The 22,548-nt window shown below is 39.8% G+C and overlaps 1 protein-coding gene across 4 annotated transcripts; it reads left to right on the top strand.

The window, feature by feature from the left end:
- Nucleotides 1–412: 412 nt before the first annotated feature.
- Nucleotides 413–22,428, top strand: SLC35D2 (solute carrier family 35 member D2). 4 transcript variants are annotated; one of them, XM_075021327.1, is made up of 13 exons: nt 413–656; nt 3,064–3,097; nt 4,699–4,785; nt 7,606–7,673; nt 9,752–9,823; nt 10,625–10,708; nt 11,757–11,825; nt 12,850–12,952; nt 14,351–14,443; nt 16,856–16,923; nt 17,704–17,782; nt 19,566–19,648; nt 20,270–22,428. In XM_075021327.1, exons 1-13 carry the CDS (start codon nt 517–519, stop codon nt 20,370–20,372), a joined length of 1,083 nt encoding a protein of 360 aa, XP_074877428.1. In that variant the 5' UTR covers nt 413–516; the 3' UTR covers nt 20,373–22,428. The 4 variants fall into 4 exon arrangements, with proteins under 4 accessions (XP_074877428.1, XP_074877429.1, XP_074877430.1 ...); XM_075021328.1 differs by lacking the exon at nt 10,625–10,708 and having other exon boundaries at nt 414–656; XM_075021329.1 differs by lacking the exons at nt 10,625–10,708; nt 11,757–11,825 and having other exon boundaries at nt 414–656.
- The last annotated feature ends 120 nt before the right edge of the window (nt 22,429–22,548 follow it).

Raw genomic sequence — 22,548 nt, 5'->3', positions numbered from 1 at the left:
TCCCCGGGGGCGAGCGCTCGGAGACGCTGAGCTCCTTTCCCACGAGGCCGGTTTAGGAAGCAGCAAGCCGGTGGCGGGGGGCGGCCGGTGAACCCGGGGCAGCTGCGCTGCGGGCCTGGCCTCCCCCGGAGGCGGCGGCACGTCGCGGTGCATTTTTGTCCCCAGTACTTTCGGCCGAGCCCCGAAAGGCCGCGGTGGCGCTGAGCTGCCGCTGCGGGAGACCCCGGGGGCCGCCCGGGCCGGGGGGGGAGGCGCGGCGCGGCGCGGCCGCCCGGCGGCAGGGCCCCCACGCCCGGGCTCGGCACAGCGGCCCGCCCCGCCAGGGGGCGCCCCGCGGCCGCCGCCCGCCCCGCCGCTCGGGGCCGAGGCGAGGCGGGCCGGGCCGGGCCGGGCCGGGCCCAGCCGGGCGGGGGAGGAGGGAGGGAAGGACGGGGGGGAGCGGCCCGGCCGGGCGGCCGCACGCCCGCCCTGGTGCAGCCCGCCGCGGGGCCCTGCCCGCCGCCGCTCCTCGCCGCCATGAGCGCCGGGCAGGCCGCGGGGGAGGCGGCGGGCGCCGCCGCAGCCCCGGTGCTGCCCAGGGTGCTCTCAGCCCTCTTCTACGGGACGTGCTCCTTCCTCATCGTGCTGGTCAACAAGGCCCTGCTCAGCGCCTACAGGTGAGGGCCGGCGGCGCGGGCCGGGCCGGGCCGCAGGCCGCGGCGGAGCGGGCGGCGGGGCCTGCGGCGGCTCGCCTCGCCTCGCGTCGCCTCCGGCCCAGCCCTCCCGAGGGCCGGCGGCGGTGCGGCTCTCCTCCCGGCGAGGGCAGGTTGTACCCCGCTCCGCGGGGCCGCGCCGCAGCGCCGGCCGGGGAAGCGTTTTCATCACCGTTAGCCTAACCCAGGGGCGTTGGTGCAGCTCGGGTCCCGGGGCACGGGCGCCCTAGCAGCGGAGATGCTGGGGAACGCGCTGGGGCCCGGGTCGGTTTCTGCCATTTCAGACCCCGTTTATGCCCAGTACGTGCCCCGTCTGCAACACCGCCCGAGCGCTGAGCCGGTGGCAGGCGTGTTGTTGAAGCGTGCCAGTCTTTTCCTCGAAGGCCTTCCGTTATTCGCAGCGCCGAGGCTGGCGTTTTGCAGGTCGTGCCAGCTCGGACCACCCTTCAGGGGAACAAACAGCGTTTCCCGTCACTGTTCCTGCCGAACGATCTCGTTGCCCTTCCTGCAAGCACCTTTGTTTTCTGCAGTGGCCAGAAACGAAAGGTGAACTTTAGAAAATCTCTTAACCATAAAAACACTGAAGAACTATGTGATTTGATGCGGCGTCCCATATGGAATCGTTGTCCTGTAGCTGTGGTCTTCTCACCGTTAATATTCTTTACTTAAAAGGTTTACTCTGGTTTTGCTGTGTTTAAGTCATTATGAACTAAAAACAGGAAAGGAAAAAAGCCAACAAAACAAAAGGAAAAAAGTTAAAAACCAAAACTTGCCATTATTTTCTAACGTTGAGTGCTATTTGAACACATAACAGCTGTATATAACGACTCCCAGAAATGGTACATGAGGCACGTTGAGGTTTTGCTTTATAGTGGTTTTCATAATACAATCTGCAGCTCCCTATAAGTCCCTGGCATATGTCTAGCACATCTGTGAAAGATAGTCGAGGACAGCATGTCCTTCAGTAAGCCCAAGTTTTGTATCAAGAGTGTACAGCATTGCTGGGAATGTTTAGGGCTATCTGCAAATCAAAAATGGCTGGAGAAATCTGTGTAGTACAGATGAGTGAAGTCTCCATATTTATATGGTGTAGCTAAAGTACAAACCACAGTTTAGGTGTCACATGATTATAAATGGAAGTCCCGTTTCTTTGGGGTTTTTTCCCTTTTTCCCCCTAATACCCCTATGTGCGGGATTCTCTTTTGCTGCTGGCTGCTCCTAACTCTTTATCTGTGTTATGATTCCAGTGTCCTTATGGCCTTCCTTCTGCAATTCAGGGCACTTGTTTCTTTTGCTAATACTGTGTTCCTGTCCCAGTGGTGCTTATTTGAGATGTACGTTTCTCAGCATACCATGCAGTAGTATAGCGTATATTCCTGGTGGCTTCTGCGATACAGAGCCGCAACCTCAAGGAGCCTTGATAATGGAAAATTACAAAGCTTGTTGGGAATGTGGACCCTCCTTAGGCGTTTGTTAGTGCAGATGTGCACAGAGAATGAAATCGGGTTTATTTAGATTCCTTGAATGCAGGTTTGTGTGTGACCATCCCTGATGGTGCAGTCCAGCAAAATGCTGCATGACTCCTGGGAAGCAGCAGGAGCTGTCACATTTAGGGAGTTCCTTGACACCTGAGGCTTCTGAGCAAAGAGGCTCCAGACACTGCTGGTTATGGCATAAAGCAGCCATCCATTGTAAATAACTTCTTCACTTTTGTTTCAGTATGCGTACAGAGAATTAGCAGTTACTGCCACACCTTTATTGGTTTTACCTTTATGTAGAATTAGAGGAAAAAATGGAGCCACTTAGGGTCTTCAGGTGTCCTGCTAAAGTTTCTGCTTTCTTAACATTCAAGTACCCATGCTTTCAGCTAAAGCTAACTGAAGGGGTGTCATAGGAATTTAGCTGTTTTAGCAGACAATAGTTGTTTCTACAGCATTTACCTAGGTACTTTCTTTTCACAAAAACATATTTTTAGTGTGTTTGGGCTGTGGAGATAAGCTTCCAAGTTAGGGCAAGTGCAAGAGGTTTAACTTACTATACCATCTCAGGATGCATACTGTCTGTGTGAGGCCACTCAAAAAATTACGAATTGTTAGACTTCTGCAAGTGTGTTACCTTCACTTACAAATATCCCCAAAACAATGAGCAATTTAGAATTGATCAGCTCTGCCTATGCTAAATTAGTTGGATGCAGCTTGCATTTTGCTACAGAAATAAAATACTAGGACTCCAATAAGTGTAGCAGTTCCTGAGCTCTTCTGAAAGACAGGCCAGTCATCCACATATCCAGTTGTTGACTTTGGTGCTAAAATTAAACTTTTTCTCTTTTTTTTTCCCTTCTTAGTATTAAATCTCTGTTTATGCTTTTCAGCTTCCCATCACCAATGTTTCTTGGAATTGGACAGGTATGTTCACAAGTAAATCATACTAAATGTACTCATTATTTTGTACGTTAAACTAATGTTTGCACAGAGATATATTTTAGGGGGGGAAATCTCTGTTATACTGCACTGCTTGTCTTCTGGATTAGATACGCTGTGAGGAAGAGTGATTTGTTTTAGTGAGATCAAGGAAGTTTCAGCTCAAGTCAAAACTATTGCCTGGGAAGGGTAATGTAAAGGACTGGAAATGCCATTTATTTCTGTAGAGATCAGTAGTTAAGAGACCTGGCCTTCAAAACTGTCAAGATTTGTTCTACCAAATGCATAGATCCTATGAGGATTCTGGAGCATTTGTGGATTATATGCAGAGATATTACCCCTATCTGTAAAAAACCTGTATATTTCCTTATAAATATCTCCCCCCTTTCCCAGCAGTTTTACAGTAGGACTACCACACAGTTTTGGTTCTTTGTTGCCTTACTTGCCTGTGGGCAACTTGGACTACTGCAGCAGAAATAGTTTTTTGTTATTTTTGTTGTCAGTAGGCATCATAGTAAAAACAAACCTCAAACGTCTGTGTACATGGTCCATAAAGAAGAATGTGTGACTCTGCAGAGGGATAGCTGGGAAAGATAGAGCCTTGAAGCAAGTGTTGTTTTGGCAAATTTAAAAGAGAGAATATACTTTCTGCCAAGGTTGCAAGCTAAGAGTTAGTAAGGAGGAGGTGAAAACAGGGTACTGCAAGTCTGACATCTCTGCTGTTTGGTGCTGAAGAGAGTAAAATGTCTTGTAAACTCTGCTATGTGAGAGGGGGAAAGAGAGTTTCACACATCCAGACTGCTCAAGGAACCACACATTATGTTTCAGTGGAAGCCAAAGACTAGAAAATGTGGCAGTAATTCATGTTAAGGGCAATGATATGGCTTTGTTTCTTTGCAGAACTTAAGACTTAATGGCATTTCCATTTTTTGTTGACTGATCCTTCCAAGACTTCCCTGAACACTTTGTGAAGTGCATATAATACGGTATAATGCTTTAGTCTGCAGAACATGACTCCACCCCATTCTCTAGATAGCCAATTATTGTATTTTTGTATAAAGGAAATTTTAACTTTTTTTTTCCCTCTCTGGGGCCATCTTTAACTCTTAAGATGTGGGATTGCTCAGATATTCTCCTTCATTCTGTCTGTATCTTTATAATTTCTTCCTCATGTTGTCAACAGACTGATCAATGCACAACTCCTGTCTTGCAGTACCGAAAAAGCTGTAGGAATGATTCTGCAAACTAAAGAGCACTCTGAGTGAAAATAACATGATTATTCTGGGATTCTGTCCTGTTTTTTTCCCAGCTTCTTCTCAGCATGCATTGTTTCACAGGTTGCCACTAATTTTCTGAAGCTAGTAAAACATATGTCTATATTGTAGTTTTAAATAAATAGCTGGCAAAATTGATAAGAATAAAGTTATTCCAGTTTATTAATTGCATGCTGTGGTGTTCTTTGAAAGAAATATGTCATACCTAGCATTTGTCAAATGCTTATAAAGATTTTTCTTTGAAGGGGGTCTTTCATTCATACATTACAGTTTTACTCTTGCATGACTTCTTTTTTCTTTTTGTTTTTTTAGATGGCAGCCACTATACTTATCTTGTATGTGTCAAAATTAAATAAGATTGTTCACTTCCCTGATTTTGACAAAAGTATACCTGTTAAGGTAAGGATTGTGTAGGTCCTGATATTAATAAGAAAATGTTACCTCTTATAGTGGCATTCTTTCTATGGAGACAAGATATAAAAGAAGAACAGAAAAAATTTTGCATTTGTTTGTGATTGTATCTTTGTTTCATTTAATATTGGATTTGATCATTTTAATTTCACTGTAGTATTCTGGCCTTTTTTTTTTTGTAGAGAAATCTGGTGCCATTTTGTTATGCAGTAAATGGGAAAGGGTGCTGTACCTTCATACAGCTGGACTAACTCTTTCAGATGCCTGAAGTATTTTTCTGGATGTATACAGCTCCCCATGGGATCAATGGGACATCTGTATTTAAGAAAGAATTTTGATCACAGCATAAAGGGAGAAAGGCTCCTTGGAAATTTGAGTGGGACCTGCGATAAAACAATAGATAAAGGATATGCAGTAGACCAAAAACCTAAACAACAGTTGTCTCCAAATGTAAGATTTATGTTCCATAGGAAGGGCTAAAGTAGTGCCCACTGAAAACACTGTAGGTAGGGACTAGCTGCATCATACAGACCTTAAGTGTGTATGGTCTAAAGAGGCAGGACAGAGAAGATATGAGAGGATCTTTTATTATCTCAGGTTGGGAACTAGGATCTGAAATGACTACAGCAATGATCCGTGTAGATTTTTGCATCCGTATGCAGTGTTGCTGGAGCTTTACTTTGATGCATAAGCCTCTGGATTTATATCTTGTTGCAGGGTATTGGTCAGTGTTTGGTCAGAGATGCAGGGAGTGTTAGCTCCCACCTCTGCTGCAGGGCTCAGATATCATAGCTTTTCAGGCCAGCATCTTCATTGCAGAATCTTGTCTTGCTATTGGTTATGAGGTTTACTATGAACGTCTCGCAGGCATTGGTGAATGCTGTTTATTCTTAATGCATGTTGAAATCATTGGCATTTCTGCATGTGAAAATCTTGTAGGAATATCTATAGCATCGATTATAAAGTGGACAATCCTTGTTTTTTCCAGAATGTGAAAGAAGAAGGTTTCCCAGTAGGTAGTTTTGAGTTCTGCGTATAAACAACTTGTTGAGACCTTGAGGAGTTTCTTCCCTCCACCTCCCCCAGTCCCACTACTCTCCCTCTCTGCTGTTGCCTTCACTTTAACATCAGTACAAAGGCATTAAAAAAATATAGCACCCATTTTCTTTGTCCTAATAATATCTATCCCTTGGAAGACTTTCCTGGATATGCTGGGAGCAGTCAGCGCTGCAGCATCCAGGACTTGCATGTTGCTTGTAGTGCTGGATTTGACTAGTCAGAGTGAATCAGCTGGATTGCTCATTTTTGATTTCTTTACTTTTTAAAGCACCGTTTGACTGAGACTTTATCCTTTTGACAACATTTGCTTTCATTGACACTAATATTGTGATTGCTTTTCACTCCCAGACTGGTTTATGTCCTCAGTGCTTTCAGCTAGAGTCTTAAGTACTTCAGTGACGAAGCTTTGGAGTTCTTGACCCTTTTTAAGTAAATGTTTCATTGATCTCTGATGTTGTGCTGGGTGTTGTAATTTTGTCTTTTCAGTAGACAAATTTCAGAGGAAAGAGAAGGTAATGTCAGCTCTGTTTTCATCCTATGAATGAAATAAACCAAATTTTTCTAAGTAAAAATTTGCAGGAGAGATAGTGCATAGCAAATTTTTTGCAAACTTACGTTGACAGGCTGAACATTTATTGTTACTTATACTCCTGCTTACTTTATAGTCCTATTTACTTTTACTGTTACTTTCACTTAAAAGTTAACTTTATTTAACTATCATTAACTTCTATGACACTTTTCTCCTCTCTCCTCTTTGCTGTAAAAGAAATGCAGAATTTTTAACGTAGATAAAATGCAGCCTACTCCTCCGTGTGCTTTTCCAGCACACAGTGCTTTGAGAGGGCATAGCCTCCAACGAACAATGTCTCCCGAAACAAGTATAGGCACAAAAGCAGCAGCTATTACATGTGTTAGGATAGAGGATTTGTTTTGTCTTTCTGCCATTTCAGCTCCAGTTGACTGATAGTGAATGGGACTAGATGTACACACCACCTTTGTCCCCTTTGATTACTTTGGTTGGTTTTAATCTTTTGCAACTTCTCTGTAGTGGGAGAATTAACAGCTTTGAGCTGCAGCTGAATATTGTGTAGGGATCTCTGACTTCTTGTGCATTTTCTTAAGGCTCTGAAGTTGTGTTACTGTTTCTCTGTATTGTGTTAGGACCTGTATGTTTCTGTGTGAGTCAGTCTCATTATACTAGAAGCTGGAAAAGGTAAAGTTTAATTTACCACTAAATACTTACCTTTCCTTTCTAGTGTCTCGCATAGCATGATTTGTTGGGTAGATCTAAAATGGGGTATCTTTCAGGAATACTAATATATGTGGAGTACCTATAGAAACACAGCATACTTGAAGTTTATTCATTCTTTTATTCCACCTGTTCTGTTGCTTATTTAGCTACTGTTATTAATATTACTTTTATACCTAAAATTCAAATATTAGGATGGGTATTAATCTGAGGGTTACAGTAATTAAAACTGATTAACATTTACTCTAAATGGAGTCTGAGTCTCATTAGAGGTAGATTGTGACTCTTCTAATGAAATCAGTGAAGCTGTAGTGGTGAATGGTCACATGAACAAGAGCTGCAGATCAGTTTGCAGCATAGTTACATTTTTTTCCTTAAAAAAAACCTCTTTCTTGCTAAAAGTACATCTGATATTACAGGTATCAAATTCTATCAAGTAAAGTTTCTTAACAGTGCTTCAAAACATAATAATCTGAGTTGTGCTTTTAATTTTATCACAGTTGTTTCCTCTGCCTCTGATTTATGTTGGAAACCACATAAGTGGATTATCAAGTACCAGCAAACTCAGGTACAGTAAATGGAAGTTATAAGTAGACTGTTTGGATTTTACCCTTTTCTTTGTGGGGGTAAAATATAAACACTAACGAAGAGCATTGCATAGGGACTGAAACGCATATTAAGTCTGTCTGTCTGTCTAAACTCCTGGTATTATTACAAAATTCTTAACCAAACATTTGATCTGTTTATGAGTTATATGCTTCTTTTAAGTGGAGCTTAGCCAGGCCTGTACTGACAGAAAATCACGGTACTCCTCTGTGTCAATGAAAGTGCTTTAGCTTTCCTGTCACACCAAAGCATCCAGCTTTTCCTGGGTGTCCTAACCAGAGAGTTTGAAAGCTATAAAAAAGACATTTTTGAAGGAAGGAGAATAAGGGAAAGATTTGTACCATGATGTCAGTGCAGGTTATTTAGAAATCATGAAGAGATGGAAAAACTACTGTGCAGTGGGGTGGTGACGGTGGTGTAGCCCTGCTGAGCACCAAAAGCAGGTTTGGGGGAGATTGCTGAAGGGTTCCCAGGCACCTGTATGCCCATAAGCATAGATCCATGAGAGTTGCTTCCATGCTAGTGCTAAAAAGGTGTAAGTTATGTAGAGGACCTACTGAAACAGGTGGAACGACCACATTTTCTGTGGCAGAGGAGTGCAGAAGCATGATGACTGCACCAGGACTGCAGGATACAGCACTACCATTGTGGTGGTTTCTTGTATGTTATTACAGGCTCCTGAGGATTTGGTAGTAAGCTAAACCAAAACAGAGGTTTTTTGCAGGTTTTCAGCATTTCAAAACTTTAAGACAGGTGCTGGGAGAGAAAATGTATTACTTTTAATTTGTTTACATTTCTTTTTATTTATAGAATTAATTTTCTCTGACTAGCAACATTAGACACCTGATTATGCAAATCTTCGTTGTACAAATTCAGAAGTTGTTCCACTGAAGTGACTGTTCAGGCAGACATAAGGACTTTGGCAGTACTGTCCTTAGTAGCACTTCAGCCATTGTGAATATGGAAGTAGTTTCAATTCTGTAAAAGTTTGATTCATGGGTTCATCTTTCCCATTGCCCTGACTGTAACTTTAAAAAGTTTAGTAGGTTATTTTAAACATTAAGAGCACCATGTCCTCCTCCTATGGCTGATATACCTCTTCTACATATACTATTGGTAACTAATTTTTATAACAGAAAAGTAAGAATGGCTGCAGTGTTTCTACAATTAACATTTTGTTACATTGTTTTTTGTTATATGTGAGGTTTGCATTATGGAATTTTCCACTTTATATGGGTTGTCTGTAAGGTGTAGATGATCTTATGCATAACTTCAAAATGTCTGTTGTAAAGTGATTAAACTCTGTGTTAGGATTTGTGTAATCCATTAATGCAGTTGCTAATAGTTATCTAAACAGAGTATTAATTGGTCCATGTGGCCATACTGTCAGATTTCCAAAGTGTCAGATGCAAATGTTTTCTCAAATCAATAAGGTTTCCAACTGTATTACTTTCTGTGGACCAACAATATGTTTTTCAAAAGTAGCTGTTTGTTTGGTAGTTGCAGCTGGTCCCACCTTTCATTTTTTCTTGTACTTTCTCTGATTTTTTCTTACAGATTTATTTTATTTTTTTCAAAGTACAGCTTGTCTACTAAGCATGTTTGCTTTGTATTTTATTTCTGTTATATGTTTTCAGAGACAGGTTTATTGCGTATCCTCTAAGTTTACAATAGAAGTCTTTTTTACTTACCCTGCCCATGAATTCTACAGGAAGAGTTATTTCATAGGGTCTATGCTAGGTAGAAAATAGCTTCTATATTCCATTTTGCTGATGCAGCAGGACCTTTTAGAAGGTAGTCAATTGCATTGTTTTACAAACTGGCAAATCTTATTATTTTTCAGTGAGTTGATTATCTAATCTGGCCCTAGTGTCAGACTGACATTTTTTAATATATGCTACGTGACTGGGAATTTGTTTTGGTTGCTTACTGTTGGACTAATGGTTTCATCTTCTGGTTAGTAAAATCAGATAAGAATTACAACATAAAAATGCTGTTAATCTGATGCTATGCTTGGATTTTTATTTTTTTTTTTGACAGTTTGCCGATGTTTACAGTGCTCAGGAAGTTTACCATTCCACTTACTTTACTGCTGGAAATCATCATACTTGGGTGATCCTTTTTTTTTTTTTTTTTCATTTAAGATACCTTTATCTTAGTTCATATCAAATGAATTACTTGTGGCATCTCATCAGAATATTGAATGAGTGATTTTTACTGACAAATAGAGAAAAGCAAAGAAAGTGGCTTTATGTAGTTTTTTTTGAAGACATAGATACGTATTGGTGAATACAGGAGGAAAAAAATTCAGCTTGCTCTAATTTACACAGCTTATTCTCTTGACTATTGCAGAAGAATCAGGTAAGCAGAGCACAGCTCAGACACTTTTAGTGGTTATGGTTTGTGTGTCACCTCAGAGGCCCCTAAGCTGCAAACTGCTTCAAACAGACAGATCCTTATGTCTCAGAACAGTGATGATAGTATGGCAGTCTGCTTATGTAGCTTTCTGGTTCAAGTCTAAAAATGTACCCATTTAATGAAGCAAAGTGGTATCTACCAGTGTGCTGTTAGATCAGAAAACTCCTTAATTATGGATACCTCCTTTATTTTTAATGAGAAATCAAGAAGTGTATGCTATTGCAGCTTGGGATCACTAGTTTCAGTTGTACTGACTTGGAAGAACAGGAATATAAATACATCTTACTATGTCACCGTCATAGTTCTATCTATTAGTTAAGGTGAGGTCACAAGGGGAAAAGCAGCTTGCTGAAGCTGAACCTAGGCAACATGAGAGTGATGGTCAGGGGAAGGGCTTTTCAAAAAGCCCCCAAGTAGACTGTCATCTCCTTTTGGCTGAAGCATCAGTTGATCAATGTGATTCATATTTGGGGATGCTCTGGGATTCTTTTCTAGTTGTAAGTTCTCACATGGAAAGCAGAACTTGCTGTCTTCTCCTGTTGGCCTGAGGACTCCCACAATCGAGGAAAATGCGAGTCGGTGAGGTTGTCATCAGTTCTCAGCTGGAATACAGCAATGTGATGTATAAGTGCAAGCAACATCCTAACCTAAGGGAAGCTTAAGAGCAGAACATTGTATTCATACAGACTGCTGCAGTGTATTTCCTCAGGGCTGAAAATGAGAGGACTCCAGAGAGTCTATGCTGGCTTAACTCAGGATTTAAAAAGCAGTCAAAGTTTGGGTTGTTACTGTCTAGAGTCATTATGATAAAAGCCTAATATATCTAGAGACTGCGTACAGCTTTGTTGTTGGAACAGTGGTCCACAGCTGTGCTTCTTTGACACACAGATTTCTGCAAGAGCATTGTATGTTTTGTTTTGATGGATCTTTTCTCACAGGCCAGCTTAGAGATGGGGCCTGGCCTGAGAGAATGACTAGCAGAATGTCTGTAAGGCACATTGCAGTATGGTGCAAAAATAAGTACTTAAGACAGTTATAAATAAAGTAATACAAGTATAAGAAGCAGAATAGTTTTATGGTATGTTTTTCCCTACTCTGTGGCAGTGCTGATGTAGACATAGTGAAGAATATCATAAGCTTCTGTGCTTTCCCCTTCAAGTACAAGGTTTAAGTTTGACTTCAGAGTAAGTATCTATTTGAAAAATAGCTGAGCTAGTGTGCTGTACAGCATCTTCCCCAAGAAAGGTGGGATGAAAAACTCCATGAGATATGTGTAGTGATTTTCCTATATCGGATTACTGGAAGACACTGAAAGATGTCCATTATGAATATTAATACACAGTAAATTACAGTTTGTTTCAGCACTGTTACTTTAAACCTTTAATCTTTACTTTTAAAATTATCTAGTAGGAGAATGGTCACAATGCTTTTTCAGTCTCTGTTGTCAGGGTCAAGGTCTGACAGTGTGGCACATGGTCAATCACATTGCTTCTGTAAGGTTATCAAGACCTTGCCCTCCTGTTAAATGTTCTGTGATTACTAATCACTTTGAAACTTTTCAGACAGACAGCCATTTAATCTCCTCTTCAAATAATGAAAATGTGAACTGTCTAATTTTTGCCTACAGGAAACGATACCCACTGAGTATTATAGTCAGCGTATTTGCCATCATTCTTGGGGCTTTCATAGCAGCTGGGTAAGGTTTTCATTTGTTATACAAGTCATGTTATGAGAGGAGGGACCACAGGAGGACTTTTTCCTTGTTAAGTGCCAAGTAAACCTAAGTTGAGATCAGTTACTCTCGATTAAGTTGATTTGGAAAATCTCTCTAGTGACATCATTGGGAGGTGCAGGAATGCAAAGGGAAAAATTAAACTCCAGCTGGAAGTATTTGGGTGCTTCTTTCCCCCTTCTAGGTAGGATCATAAATGAAGCAAGTTAAAATTGTGAGGAGTGCTGCTTTTATTTCATAGTAGCAGTGTATTTTAATAATCTTAGAAAAATATATTCTTGTTCTGGATAGAAAGACTGCTTTTTTTGTTGTCGAATATTGTTTTGAGTTAGGCAGTGTGTATTTTTTTAAATCACTTTGAACAAGTTCAAGTGTGCAATTAAGTTCACAAAGCACTGATCTGCTAGTCCCCTCTGTTTTCTCTCTGTTTGAATATTCCTTTACTTAACTGGAACTGTAATGTTATTTTTTGTCTCTTGGATTTGCTATGTACCAAGGTAAATAATTTCCATGTGATGTGACTCAGATAGAGCCATGTCCTACTCAATGAATTACCGTATATCCATGAGGTTACTAGTCAAAACAGAAAGGATGACAATATGTCTGGTCTGACTGTAAAAAACAAGTAGTTAGACTTTATTCCATAGTTACTTTTTGTGTTAAAAGAAATAGATAAGTAATGCTTAGTAATAATTGGACAGGTTGTCAGGATTGAGGCAGATGGAATTTTTCAAAGAATGAAAACTGAACATTTCCTGCCACTTCCGCACTAAATACTGGGAACTCTCTGATGACTCATTTATGATGGTCCTGTGACTGGAGAGGTGTAAAGTACTTTGATTTACAAAGAAGGCTTAAAGCAAAACCTATGACTTGCTGGAATTCTCAGGATTTGTATTTCCTCATTTATGATATTTCTCTAGGTAAACAAGATAATGCAATGCTTGTATACTGTTTGCTTATTTACAATATACTATTTTTTTCCCAGGTCTGATCTGTCTTTTAATCTGGAGGGCTATACCTTCGTATTGCTAAATGATATCTTCACAGCGGCCAATGGAGTTTACACAAAGCAGAAAATCGATCCAAAGGTAACTGTGGGTTGGTTAGGTTGAATTTAACATTAGGACAATATGATAACAGTGGGTTACTTATTGTATGACTTTATGAACACCCAGTTATGAACTAATAGTTTAATTTGCTTTCATATTTTAGTTGATATAAACATCCTTAATACAGAACAGCTGGAGAAGAACTTGTTACTAATATCTCAGGCCAGGCTTAGATAAACAGTGTTTTTGTTTTCTCCCAAGTCTTTTACGCAGAGTTTGTAGTGGCTTTAAAACATTGCTTTTGGCTAATAAAATAAAATCAAGCCAGGCCAAAAGCAAATTGTTTACCTGTAAACTTGATATATATATATATCTAAGGAAGGTGACTTTTTGACTAGAAACATGCTTTAAGTGAGGTTACACACTTTAAGTGAGGTTTTTATGTTACATGAACTTGTGGGTAGGAACAGACACCTGTCCAGTTTGAGTCAATAACCACAACAACTGATATCTTTTTTGGCTGTCTAAAAGCAAGTCTACACCAAACCCAGGTATGCAAAAGAATTAGGTGATACCTTGATACATTATACTTTATGTAAACATTGAGCAGGCTGCTCTTCAAATACAGTGCCATGAAAACACACCAAGCTATAACAAAGAGCAGTCTTGGAGATGCTGGATGGAGGTTTTGTCACTGATTTTTGTGGTTTAGTCTGTACAGTGGAAATATATATCTTTTAATAATCTCATGAGTCACATCAAATCCAGACTCTGTATTTTTCTTAATGAGCAGCACTTAACAGCCTCACAGTTTTCTACAAAATACAGGATTTAATTTTAAAGCAAGAGATAAGCTGGAGAGATTTGCTAAGTAACATGGCCAAATCTGGAGGAAGGGAAGGGTCCTTTTTCATTCCCCTAATCTTCTGCTTTTGTGTCAGGCAAGTTAACCAACAGGATATATATCCCTCAAATTGCTTGAAGTTACATCAGTTACCAGTGATTACAGATGCTCCATCTAGGAGTCAGACTTCATTAATTTTCCTGTTATGCTGGCCCCAGGGATCCACTCTGCCCTGTGCTTTCGTGGTTGAATTGCAGTAGATGGAATGGGTAATCCCTTGGCTAGGCAGAGACTTACATGGAGTCTAACATAAAGCAGTTCTGGGCCAGTGCCTTGGGAAGTTTCTGACTAGCTGGTGTTGTACAGAAACTGTTCAGGGTATAGCAGAGTAGTAATATTCTGCTGAGCATACAAAGTGACTGAAGTGAAAACTCAGCTCAGTACCCAACTATCACAAGCTTGTATTTTAAGTTGGAATGTATTATGTTTTGTCTGTTCATTGACGATAATGTCAGAAGGATTGCCAGAGTAGTATTTAGTATTTTGCTCCCAAATGGCTTGTAATTCCAAACACCATGTTTCATTTTTCACAGGAGTTGGGAAAATACGGTGTCCTTTTCTACAATGCTTGTTTCATGGTGGTTCCAACAGTTATTATTAGCTTTTCTACTGGAGACTTTCAGCAGGTAAGGAGCAATATTATATATCTCAGACTGATAATGGTATTTTGTTCATTTTTTTCAGTTGGGGGGTGGGTGGGGTTTTTTGTTTGTTTGTTTTTTAAAGAGGTAATCCTACCTCCATGTTAGTGACTATTATTTGAAATATGTGACTTGGACTTGCCCTTGACAGGTAAGAACTTGTAATTATTCACTCTAAGGAGAAGCTGAATTTGTGTGATAGCCCTTGTATGAGTCTTTGTTTAAGAACTAATGTATGACTGGGGACTCTCAGCTAGAGCAATTGCATGGGAATCCAGCTGCACTGTGTGATTGCCACATGCTCTAAAATGAGATTGCAAATACCAGAACCAGACAATATCCAGTCCTTCTCTCATTCTGATGCACAGAACAGATTCCTGTTTAGTCTCAGTCTAGTTTAGTAACCTACATTTTACATTCTTATAGAACGACAGCATGACTCTCCATAGCTAATCATAATACAGTATAATACTGTAGGCAGTATGTCCTGGCATGTAAAGTATCAGACCAGGAGGTTTGTCTTTTTCTGGCTCCCTCATGGACTTGCTGAGTTGCCTTTTTACTACCAGTAAAATGAGTCTAGACATTCGTATTCCTTTTTGGAAATCTTTGAGATTTGCCACTGAAAACTGTTACAGAGCTTGGGGGTGTCATAAATCATTCCAGTGTCCATGATTTTATCATGGTGTTCTTAGAAGGCTGCTTTAAGTGGAAAAATTGTCATTCACTGAAAATGATGGATTTAGGTCTGCTCTGAGTGTGAAATCTCTTCTTGTGACATCAGTCCAGCATGACCTTGTGCCAGTTTAGGAAAATGCAGCTAATGCCCTTCTTGGCAGATGTAGTGGGGACCAAGTTTGTATGGCTGTAAGGTTTCAACTACTTTCCCAGCAGATGGGCCTGGAGGCATTTTGGGAGAACTGGACAGGGAAGTCTACCTTGTTGCTAGGTTTATTCCGTGGGAAAAATAAAGAGTGTGTTGTGCCCACATGTTGAATTGGCACAAACAATTTAATGTGTAATTGCCTGAAAAGAATAAATATCAGAGAAATGCATAGTGCCTATTTTGCATACGCATTGGCTTGATTACTTAATATTAAAAGTCCCATTAAATGTTGTGCATAACTAGTGTCAATGTGATGCACAGAGATTAAATCACAGAAAAAAGAGAGAAAATGGAAAAATACTGATGAAAAGTCAACAAATCATTGTAGATAACACCTGTATTTAGCAGATTTTCAGGCAATAGAAGTTGGCTTGCTTTTACCCTAGCAGAGCTTTTTGCCTTGGTCCATCACAGACAATGCACAGCATGTATCTTTTGCCAGTCAAAGTATCAGTGCTGTGTCTATGTGACAGGGAGATTGCTTCTGCTCCTCTAGCTACTTCTGGAATGGTAGTTCCCACATCTTATAGAGGCTGCAGTTTGGGAGTGTCCCAGTTATTCACTTGTCCTTCACCAGCTGGCTGACTAGGAGGACAGGAAAGCACGGTACAATGGAAGAGAAAGGAAGCCCCAGAATGTCTCTCAGTAATACTTCGCAGTTTGTTGTTGCACACCAGCACAATTCTAGCAGGCCAGAGGTGCCTGAGATCCCTCTAATCTGTAACCTCAGGTGGTGGAGGCTCAGCTAGCCACAGCTCAGCATGGACCAACAGCCTTTATCCTGTTTCTCAGGGATGTGTTCAGCCTTTGCTGAGTTTTGTGCTGATAAGGGTGACTTTAAACTAACCAAATTAAAATGAGGCATATCCTGGAGTTACTAAGAATGGAAAAGAACCTGTGACATGTTTTCTTAGTGACTGTTGTGTTGCACTTGTTTGTTTGTTTGCTGCATGTCACTAAGGAGCAGACTTCAAAGTGATGATTTAGCCTTTTCATTGACCTTCATTGATGAGAGACCTCTGTAATGCTTATAGAATATACTTTTGAGCTTAAAAATGCAGGCTTAGACCTTGAAAGCTGTTCATGAATGAATATATGATATGAAATAGATTTCAAGGAGATTACTTATTTGCTTTTTCTCTTTGTCTCAAATCAACACTATTTATTATATAATATTAATCACAGTGTTTGTATCTGTATCAATAAATATAAACCCACAAATTCTCTGTATTGTATTTATATTTATGGCTTGCAGTGTGCGGTTTTTTATCTGCACTGCTATACATGTTACAAGAATGTGTCTAGGTATCACGGGTGCTGTCATCCTGTTGTCTCTGAAGTTAAATGCATCAAAATGTTTCTAGTAGTAATATAAAAGTTTCATAATTACAATGTGAATCAAGTGTATTTTGTGATTTTGCACATTTTCATATTACCTACATTTTATATGTGTTTACAGTTGATGATATAGCACATAATTCTTGCTTTCTCTTTTTTTTCTGTTTTAATAGGCAACACATTTCCAGCACTGGACAAATTTTTTATTTGTCTTTCAATTTGTTCTTTCCTGCTTGTTGGGGTAAGGACACAGGGCAATCAAGTAAGGTGTTTTAATGACAGTGTTTCAAATTGCAAATCTCAAATGTAGGACTCACTAATAAGTTATGTTAAACTTCAAAGAAAATATATTTTCCCCCCAGGCTTCTGTCTTGTCTTTTTATTATTTCTAATAGTGTAAATAACTGTTTTAGTACTATCTGTGTTGTTGACCTCACAGGACAGTGGTCAGCAACATGACGTTTAGCTTTTTACTTACTGTACTCAGTGTCTCTCTGCTGGCCTTCTCTTCTGATTATCTGACTACTTCTTTGCAGTTAATAGAACCTAAGCCCTTTAGTATAGGAACTGTTTCAGTTGTTTGTTCTTTAAAGTACCTGGAAAGGTGTGGGAGACTCAAAAGTAATGAAACAATGCTTTGTTCCTGTTGGAACTGCAGTCAAAGGAAGAACAGAAAAATGTGTTGGATCCTGTTCTGCTCTTTCACATGTCACCACCCAAGGGGTCAAAGTAACTTCAAATACTGACATTTAAGAAGCACTGCTTCTTAATGAATGACTCTGCTAGTTGACTCTGCCAGAGCTCAAGCAGCACATTTGAACGTGTATTTTGAGTAGGCTGTATATGTATATCATTAACTTAAAATACAGATCCACAGAATCTTATTTTAGCATTTGGAAAAGGTGGGATTGAACATCCTAGCAAAATACTGATCCAGAAAATGTTGAAGTTTTCAAACTGTTCGTAAACTTCTGAGCTTCCTGGGAGGAATTCATAAAATTTTCTCCTTTACTTTATCTAGGTTTCTCTTGATGTATTCTACTGTCCTGTGCAGTCATTACAATTCTGCGCTCACAACAACAGTAGTTGGTGCCATCAAGGTGAGTTATGGAGCAGAAGAGGGAGACGAGAACGCTCAAATAGGCAGGGAAGAGGATTGACTTAGCAGTGATCCTGATAGTGCTTTGAGCTGGAAACTCAAAATGAGGGCTAATATTGAGACAATGCTTGCGCCACTGCTTCTTTGATTGAAGCTCAGGTATTTCCTACAAGAGAATCTTGAACCACTTTAATTAAAAGATGTACATTTAACTATATTTCATCAGGTACTGTCACCTGCTTCAGTTCTTTATCAGGTTACTGTGAGTTAGTCAAGGTGGCCTGGTGCAAATCCACTGCAAACTAATACAGACTAACCCACTTTCACTTTGGGCTGAACTAATTTCCATTGCAGCTAATACATAGGGCATTCACAGATAGAGAGTAATGGCTAAGCTGTAATAAGGAGTGTATTGCTTGGTTAACTGCTTCAGCCTCTGTGTCAGAATTTGTGTTCTAGCTGAATGGACTATTTAATTTTGGTTTGTATAAATTCTGGTCAATTTGATCAACACCAAAACATGCATGTCTTAAAAACTGAACTTCATGTCCTTACAGTCTGTTTTCTCTAACCCAGTTTAATTTAAAACCAGTGCAACTTCCTCTGTGTTGATGAGGCCAGTATGTATGAGCTGGGAACATCACTGACTGCCCAAGCACCTTTTTGTAGGCCAGTTTGCAGGGAAGCACAGAGCTGTATGTTGGAAGAGTTTTAGCAAAAGATTAAACTTGTGCAGTTGTGGGCCAAACAACTATTTGAATCCTTACTAGCTTAGGCACAGGAATAACAGTCCTCAGGGTGTTCCCTTGCATGGATGACTAAGGAAAACAATACCTCTACCATAGCAAAATCCACAAAAGGAAGATGGTACTTCTCTTTCTACAGTTGGTTGTTTTTTTTTTTGAAAGCTAGCAAGATTAATCTAGTATTTTTCATTCTGTGGCCCTGAAAGTTCTCTTTTAAATTTTATGTGTCTGCATTGAACCATTAAGATAGAGCAATAGTATTTCTATTTTCTGAGCAATAATAGTCTTTGAGACATTTTGAACAGCTTCAAAAATTGAGAAGCGCTTTATGATGCAGTAGTCCCCAGTAAAAACAGGTAGAAATTATGTCACTGTCCAGACTAGCTGCTAAAACATTTGAAGCCAACAAAGTGTTGGTAAAATGGTCACACAGTTCTATAGCTTTAATTCTGCCTATACGGGACAGTTTTCCCAAAAATTGATGGGAGCGGGTTGAGAGGTAGCATCTTTAACTTTAAACTGTGCCTGCCTTGAACTTGAGCCAAGTGTTTTCAATGCACATTTAGTTGGCAAAGGAAAGAGGTAACCCTTTTAAAGCAATAATAAAGAGCTTTTATTGTAACTTTAAAGCATACTTTTTATGCTTGACAACCCAAAACCTGCTTTTAAGAAATGGGATTTGGAAGGAGCCTTCTAAAGATTAAAAAGAAGTACATTTTCAGAAGGTGGCCATAGCTCCATTTTGTCTAATATCAAATTGCTGATTTTCTTTTTTTTATTTTCTATCTTTTTTTTCCCCCAGAAAGTCACTCTCAGTGCATTGCATGCATTTAGAAAACATACTGATTTTATTATTTTATTTTGCTGTTACATTACCCATAAGGCTGACATCCTGTGAAACTAATTTAAATGCTGATTTTAGAGTGGCCAGCAACAGACTATAGCTATTTCCTTAGAAAAGTAAATTAATTAATATTGGTTTTATTCTTGGAGATGAAAACTGACTTCAATAAACGCCTGGCTTTTGTTTCCTTTCAGAATATATCCATCGCTTACATTGGGATGTTGATTGGTGGAGATTACATATTCTCTATATTAAACTTTATAGGGCTAAATATTTGGTGAGTGGAACTTGAATAGCCTTTATTTGTTAAAGCTGAAAATTTCTCAGTGAGATATAGTTTTATGTTTTGTTTGATTTGGCCTGCTTGGGTCATGCAGTTTTGCAACTACTGGCCTGAGGAAGCACTGCCTCAGGATGTAAAGTTCATTACAATTAGTTATGTCTTTTCATGTCTGTTTTCAGATATTGAATCTTACTGTGGTAGGATCTTAACTATGGAAACATACCTGCAGTTTTACTGTGTGGGATTGAGTTCATTCTTTTTTTATGAGCAGCGGTTCTGAGCTGTGAGGCTTTCAAGTAAAAGCCAAGTGGTGTGGGAAGTGAGTACACTGACTGAATGAGTTGTGCCCGTTGAATATGAGTTATAACTTGTGAGTTGTTACTCTTTGTGTTTGGATGAACTGTTACATCTGTTTGTATGAATCTGTTGGAGCGACTGATAATTGATCTTTGTCTCCTTGGGTCTACTTTCTCAGATGGCTTACACGCTCTGAGGCACTCCTAATTTATGCTAGCTGGCATTCTTTGATCCTTTGGAAGGAAGGGTACATACCTGTAAAATGGTATGTACAACATCAGGTATCTCTGACACCTCTGTTTGTTCTCTTTTCTTTAGTATGGTGGGAGGACTGAGATACTCGTTTTTAACCTTAAGAGGAAACAGCAAGCCTACGCAATCTGGGGATGAAGATAATGCACTTCCTGAGTCAAAGTGTTAGCCAAAATGCCTGCCTTGAAAGACACTGAAGATACAAGTTTGTTTAGCATTGTTGAGAACTTACATGCTGGAACATATTTGGAACAAGAAAAAAAAATCTACCTCAGTTGCCACAGATGTGCACATAATTCATTGGTTCAGAAATATTCTCGTACACCATGTTTTTTACATGTGGACAAGTTTAATTTTAGCTTTTCTTAACACCACAAGCTAATTTATAGGAAGGAATGCCATGAGCAGATCTCAAGTTCTAAATTTCTTCATTTACCTGTACTTTGGTGCTATTTGTACTCAAAAAGATCTGCGAGTTCTGTTTCAGTGTCTGCCAGTACTCTTTGAGGCAAAACTCCCTGTAAAGATCACGAGGGTTGATTCACCATTGCCTTATACCATATCCAATCTTTGATATCAGTGAAGAGATGAAAGATGCTAGTGATTCAGAATGATTTCACATATGCATTTGTTCACATGTAAGTCATGTAGAACATATGGGGCAAAGAGGAGATGTGGCCGCAGATTGTTCCCTGTGTAAGTGTTGAGTAAAGAATTCAGGATATGGCTTAGTGTGTTCAGTATACATGGAGTAGACGTTCTCTCTCAATCTTTTCCTCATTCTCAATAACATCACAGTGTTCTGCTGCAGTTGTCACTGTTGTTATAAATGAACCTTCATAACTTTGCTGCAGGATCAAGGAGAGAAGGAAATTGAGAGAGGATTTTTTAATATTTAAAAAGATTTTTTTGTGTGTGAGCCAGTACCAAACAGGTGATTAGGAGAGATAACAAAGGTAAATCTATTTTTGTTTAGGTACGTTCATCTTTTTATATCACGGTCCTCTTGTCTGATGTTTTGTCTATAACTACCTTTTAATGCTGCAGAGAAGTGATGCTACAGTGTACAAACTACAAGAGAGGAAACTGAATGGTATATGGAAGGCTAACTTGTGTTTAAATGAGGAGAAAGGATCAGTGTCCTGTTGTGTCTTCATTATACAGTGAAAGCTTATCTGGTACTAGTTTATGCTTAAAATTCAGAGCAAGGAATCATAAAAAGCCCAGGGGGTTGCTACAGTGGGCAGGGCTGGTCCAGTGGTTAAAAAAAAAAGGTCCAGAATGTGGCGATCTGGGTTGTCATCTAGGACAATGATGGCACAGCTCTGTATCTCTATTTCCTTCTCTGAAAATACAGTTGATAATGCTTACCTGTGTCTCTGAGGTTGTAGCATTAATCTTTGAAAACATGGTAGAAGCATTGCAGCGCTGGAAGACAGCAGAGTAATTAATCTTGTTGAAGTTCTCAATTCCCTGCAAGCGTGAGCCAAGATTTTTTAAAATAATCAAATCAAAAAGATTTTGGAAGACCTTGACGTGTAACCAGGGTGGTCTAATGACTTGTTTGATCCCCGCTTGAATTAAAATACAGCTAAATCTGAAAAGCGTTACTCTGTGTGTAACAAGTGAACGACCAGACTGGGTTAGATCTAAGAAACATGTGAGCAGCTCACAGCAGAAGCTTCAGGAAATGGCTGGGCTGCCCACTGCCTGCATGGATTTGAATGGCAAGAGGAGCAGTGACTGCAGATACTAGAAGTGGAATTTAAGGGCAACAGTCAAAGTGGAAACAGAAGTCTGAGTTATCCCATTTCTCACAGCTGGCTAAGAGATGTGACTTTCATTTTCTACCTATTAAAGAGCCAGAGAGGGAAAGGGTTGCCGCAGATATTTTAGAGAGATCTTCTGGTTTTAAAGATTTCCTTTATACTTAAAAAGCCTTCAATATTTTTTAGTCTATTCTTTTGTAGGACTCCTCTTTCTCCAGATCATCTCTACCTCCAGAATCCTAAATATCGAACCTCAACTCTCTACAGTGGGACAAGGCATTGGAAGGTTTTCATTAATTACAAAATTATTATGAGAGCCATTTGATTGCAATAGTGATGGACACACAATGGCACCTGCTAAATAAGATGTAGTTCCCACAGAGGAACAGCTGCTGTATGCATTTAATTCATTAATATTTTGCTGCACCTTTTATAAATAAAGAAATACAGATTACAGTTTTAACGAGTTTTTCGGTTTTTGTGTGGATGGACACGTACGTAAAATGCTTTCAAGCATGCATGCATAGCATGAATATTTGCCTTCTATGCAATCAACTGATACAGTATACTTGAAGT

Source organism: Buteo buteo, chromosome Z (genome assembly GCF_964188355.1).
Source record: "Buteo buteo chromosome Z, bButBut1.hap1.1, whole genome shotgun sequence".
In the NCBI taxonomy this organism is placed as follows: Eukaryota; Metazoa; Chordata; class Aves; order Accipitriformes; family Accipitridae; genus Buteo; species Buteo buteo.
The sequence above is the reverse complement of the archived record's forward strand: the minus strand, read 5'-3'. Positions and strand labels throughout refer to the sequence as shown.